At 45.1% G+C, this 5057-nt stretch overlaps 1 protein-coding gene across 3 annotated transcripts; it reads right to left on the bottom strand.

Moving 5' to 3' along the window:
• Positions 1–310: 310 nt before the first annotated feature.
• On the bottom strand, positions 311–5057 carry LOC123136726 (3-oxoacyl-[acyl-carrier-protein] synthase, mitochondrial). Of its 3 annotated transcripts, none has more exons than XM_044556205.1 (13): positions 4680–5057; positions 4013–4074; positions 3859–3930; positions 2855–2941; positions 2604–2755; positions 2229–2309; positions 2102–2135; positions 1634–1700; positions 1479–1555; positions 1245–1305; positions 1014–1096; positions 843–914; positions 311–746 (listed from the first exon to the last, which is right to left on the bottom strand). In XM_044556205.1, the coding sequence occupies exons 1-13, from the start codon at positions 5050–5052 to the stop codon at positions 582–584; spliced, it is 1386 nt and encodes a 461-aa protein (XP_044412140.1). In that variant the 5' UTR covers positions 5053–5057; the 3' UTR covers positions 311–581. The 3 variants fall into 3 exon arrangements, with proteins under 3 accessions (XP_044412140.1, XP_044412139.1, XP_044412141.1); XM_044556204.1 differs by having other exon boundaries at positions 4013–4120; positions 4680–5043; XM_044556206.1 differs by having other exon boundaries at positions 4013–4115; positions 4680–5034.

Raw genomic sequence — 5057 nt, 5'->3', positions numbered from 1 at the left:
CTGTGGAGTGCTAGCGCTCCTCAGGTTTCGCCCCCGTTGGACGTATGCACGGACAGCATCCAAACAGCAGGCAGCAGCACTGCATTTGGGTTGGTTTCGTTCCCCTTCCCGTGGTAGCTAGCACGTGAGAGCGACGGCCAAACCTCCTCACCAGCCAGTCACCCCCACGTCGCTGCAAAATAATCCAATACAACCGGGTCGTACGTGCGACCCGGCCGCATGGGGAGGCTGGCAGGTGGGCCACCCTCACGAGGTGCTCTCTCACAAGCGGCGCACGTCGCTGCACCTAACCGGCTCGGCGAAAATTCTATCTCTCAAACAAAATAAAATAAAAATTCAGCGATAAATTGTCGTTCTGTAAAACTTTACCGGCCTACGAGTAAGCAGCGCCCACAAGTTGGGCGATGCTCCGGACTCACGGGAGCACAGCACAAACGTCAGTGCCTGAAACCCCCCAACTCCTGCTCAACGCGGATGGTGCCTTCCCAAGTTTATTAAGTTCACGGGCAGAGAAACTCTCAGCATTCTGATATGCCTCTTCGAAGGGGAAAACAGAAGAGTGAGAGGGTGATTTTGGGTCGCTAGGGCGGACACGAGAACAGCAGTGACGCGTTGGTTCCACCAAACCCGAAGGAATTCGAGATGGCGGCCCGTATCGGCATCTTCTTGGCGGCGGTTAGAGGCATGAACGCGCTTTCGAACAGTGGATCGGGCTGCTCCAGGTTGAGCGTGGGCGGCGCCACTCCCTGCAAAAATTGCATGTGATGATGAGTACGGGCTACAGAGCAATTTTTCATTGCACGGAGCTACTGACCAGGGATCACTCATGGTGGGTAACATACATGGTGGATTGCTAGCACGGTGAAGATTGCTTCCACTGATCCAGCCGCCCCTAGCAGATGACCGATTGCTCCCTGGAGAAGACGGGTTCTTTTGGTCCTCAGTCATTGTCATAAAATGGACTAGACTAGTGCGGGAGCTGTGACAGTTTAGCTGCGCAGAATGACGTGTACCTTAGTTGAGGATAACGCAAGACCACCGGATGTCGCGTGGTGGCCAAAGACAGATTTTATTGCAGTTGCCTCGACAGCATCCCCTGATTGTGGTTCAGATCCAAGACATCAGCTTATTTATCATAACTCAAGATGCCGCAGAATTATAAACACAAGTTTACCCACAAGATAGAATAAACAGAAGTCATGCCAGCCCAGGTGTATTTTGCCAGGCTTAGTGTGAGCACCTACCGAGAGGGGTTGATGTTGCATGCGCGTTCAAATAATCAATTTGATCTGCCTGAAGCCCTGACTAGAAAAGGACCAAGAATTCTATCAAAATCAGAATGTCAAGAAAATAATTATTGTGATGTGATTTCTAATTCCTCAAAGCTTAATACGTGTTTAAAATGTAATTTCTAATTCCTCAAAGCTTAATAAATGCTTAAAATGTGCACCACACGAATTAGAAAGAATATGCCACACCTGTTCCAATGCCCTTTCCATGGCTAAGATAGCACCTCTACCATCATTTTGTGGCTGAGTTATGTGGTGTGCATCACCTGACAGAAGCTGATGTTCATGATGCAGTACATACTAATGACAAAGTAGACCATCTCTTTTGTGGAATCGGAGGATACCAGACATGCCATAGCCTCGAACTTCTGCATAAATTTTTGCGCCTCGTTCCATTGCATGGTCAAGTGCCTACACAGGAATAAATTGATGTACAGTCTGTTCAGCAAACAAAAATGCAATAGGACAGTTTCCAGAATAAAAGTTGCATATACCATATACAGGATACAGCAAAGTTTACACAATAAGGGCCTGGTCAGAAAAGGAGTATTTGCAGGTAAGTTTTGGCATTTAGTTCAAATTTGACTCAGATACCAAAACTTCACCAAGAAACACCATTCTTCCAAGCAGCTTCTAAAGGAGCAATACTATGGCGATTTAAGTCCTTTGACAAACTCTTTAACAAAGTGCTATGGACATTTTTTTCAATATGTAAATGACTGATCCTATAAAATAACAGCGAACCAGCAGCTTGGAAACAGCAAAGGTAAGAACAGACAACAGGAAATGATCAGTGTTTCCTCTGAACTCACCTCCAACACCATGACTCCACAACCTTCACCAATCCTATTGGTTTTTTAAGACGGAAGATAAGAACGCGCAATAGGAAGGAAAAACTAAGGGAAGTAAAAAATACGATTCAATAGAAGTATGACGTACACAAATCCATCTCTGCCACAATCAAATGGCCTCGAAGATGCTTGTGGAAGAGAGTTATACTTTGTAGACAATGCCCTTAACCTGCAGAACATTATAGTGAAAATAAGATGGTTTTGGCAATACTAGTGATGGGGATAGCGGATAAAAAGTGCAAGAGTGTGACTGTAACTAAGTTTTTCTGGATAAACAGATTAAGTTTGCATATGATATTATGAGCCACGACCACGAGTGGTTTGTGGACAAAAACATGAGTTCTCTACTTTGTCCTACAACCTTCAGTCAACAGGTGTACATTGAAACCTTAAGGAGCATCTAGACAGAGTAGTTGGGAAATTAAGCAAATCAAAACAATTGTGAAGATGCGAACATACTTGCCTAGAAAATCCAGCTATAGATAAAGCATCAATACTAGACTCTGTTCCTCCAGCCACCATCACATCTGCATCTCCAAATTGAATCATCCGTGTAGCATCACCAATAGAGTGAGCGCCTGTGGCACAAGCTGTCACGGCAGCATGGTTTGGACCCTAGGTTTGAATAATTAAATATCAATGTGATTCATGCAATAATTATACAAAATGGAAACAAAAGCCTGAACTATGGCATATGACAATAACAATGTACACCTGGAAACCATATTTCATGCTGACATGACCTGATGCCATGTTGATCAAAATCTTGGGGATGAAGAATGGGCTGAGACGGCGTAGACGCTGCATTCAGAAGAAAATAAATTGCACACGTCAGTGCTGGAAGTGACCAGAAGATAATGAGTTACTCCCTCCGTCCCAAAATAAAACCTAGTATAAAGTTAAGACACTTATTTTGGGACGGAGGGAATATATTGCAAGCCATGTATTGTGCAGGCCAAAGATTTGGAAAAGACGTAAAAATAGATTGATTCTCATGTAAACGAAGAATTAAAAAAAATCAGATATGATAAAGTGCTGGTCTTGGCCAGTAGCATCCACCAATAAGTAGTTTTGTAATGGCTAGTTTCAACTATCAAGTGTAAACTAAAAATTCAATGTATCCCGTTCCTGGCCGCTGGAAATAGCCTCTTGCAGAAATGCAGAGAAGGCTGCGTACAAAAGACCCAAAGTGGTCAGACCATTCGCCGGACCCTGCGCAAGCGGGAGCTACGTGCACCGGGCTGCCCTTTTATCCTATTCCTGGCCGGTTAGCGCTCAGTTTTCCTGTTCATTGATTAAATAACATATCTTCTCACAATTTTCTTCAAACTTACTCCCTTCGTTCACAAATATAAGATGTTTTTGCTATTTCAGTATGGACTACATACGGACTGAAATGAATGAACAGACACACTAAAACGTGTCTCTATACATCTGATTCAGAAAAAGTTTAGAACATCTTATATTTGTGAACAGAGGGAGTACTTGAGTAGCTAACATCAGATGAATTTTCTTATCTTAACGCTACTGGCGCCCACCAGTAATGCCAGTGGCCAGCCGATAGCCGCCATTATTTTGCTTGTATCTAACACTGTATTTCTCACTCGGCACATAGCAATATAATATAAAAGGGAGAATCACTATAGCTGCACAATGACTAACAATACAGAAGGAAAAGAGTGAGAATAAAGCAAATTGCAGTGACTGTTGGTACGAACATTTTCAGCAATCAGCTGTGATGCATCTAAAATGTCTGAGATGCTTCCGATTCCCCCACCAATTGAAACACCCTGATAAAGGTTCTAATTAGATCCAGCAACTCGGCAAAAACACAAAAAAAGGAAAAGAGCTTCCACCAAAAGCAATTGGTACCGTTCTTTCCTTCTTCTCATTTTCTGAAGGCAACCAATTTGCATCTCTCAAAGCCTCATCAGCTGCACATAGAGCATATGCTATAAATCCCGATATAGATCTACTGTCCTGGAAACAAAAATGTTAAATCAACAGTTCGAAATATGAAACAAAGTTTAACTGTGAGACAGATAACATCACCAGTTGCATATTATAGTCACACGATAGCATCTTATCAGAACACAACAGATTTCCAGTTGTAGAAGAGGGAGAAAGAGAGACAATCTATCTACTTAAATCATACAGATATCTGACAGAAACGACACGAAAAACAGGTTCAGCAAAGTGCCGTGGCATTGAAGACTGTGTTACTCCTAATGGCACTGAAGATAAGGGTCTTTATATCAGTACCAGTTATGACATGACTGTATTGCAGCATTGTCTACAGGAAAGCTTGTATAGTTTGCTGAAAGTAACAGCTTCATTTAAATTTCTGTTGAGCAGCTTATACATGAAATCCATTCTCGAATCAATTATATCAAGCATGTAAACTAGCAATTCATATATGATAAATCGCACGTGAAACAATCATGTGCAGAAAAAAGAGCACCAATCCAATCTCACGGCAACAGTGGGAAAACCAATGTATACTGGATGATTAGGGGCTACTGAAGTGTCAGTCATAAACCTTGGTCCACGCCTCCTCGTCGAACTCGGCCTCGCCCTTCCCGCGCGGCACGGCGGCGGCGACCCTGGATGGGAGCTGCTCCAACGTCCTCCCCGCGGCATCCCCGGTGAGGCGTAGGTCCTCCGCGGCGAGCGCGCGCACCGCGCAGTCTCCGGCCACGAGGCGGTCCCAGGTGGACCCGACGCCGCGGCCGAGTGGCGTGACGGCCCCCAGCCCCGTCACGACCACGCGGCGGCTGGCAGATGGGCGCGGCGGAGGCAGGTCCGCACCCGAGGAGAAGCCTCGGCGGAGGCGGTGGCCGAGCAGGAGAGCGCGGCGGAGCATGCTCATCAGGCGCTGCAGCGAAGCTGACTATCCTGGGGGCCCAGGGCATCGGCT

Source organism: Triticum aestivum, chromosome 6B (assembly GCF_018294505.1).
Source record: "Triticum aestivum cultivar Chinese Spring chromosome 6B, IWGSC CS RefSeq v2.1, whole genome shotgun sequence".
NCBI classification, from domain to species: Eukaryota; Viridiplantae; Streptophyta; class Magnoliopsida; order Poales; family Poaceae; genus Triticum; species Triticum aestivum.
Note: the sequence above shows the minus strand (reverse complement) of the source record. Positions and strands in the feature narration are given on the sequence as shown.

What these genes read in the sequence shown, in the direction of transcription:
- LOC123136726 (XM_044556204.1), bottom strand. Translation starts at nt 5,009, where the DNA reads ATGAGCATGCTCCGCCGCGCTCTCCTGCTCGGCCACCGCCTCCGCCGA. An exon ending in ACGAGGAGGCGTGGACCAAG is followed by an intron (nt 4,121 to 4,679) that starts GTTTATGACTGA and finishes TTTTGTTTCCAG; the next exon opens with GACAGTAGATCTATATCGGG. An exon ending in GCATGAAATATGGTTTCCAG is followed by an intron (nt 2,756 to 2,854) that starts GTGTACATTGTT and finishes ATTCAAACCTAG; the next exon opens with GGTCCAAACCATGCTGCCGT.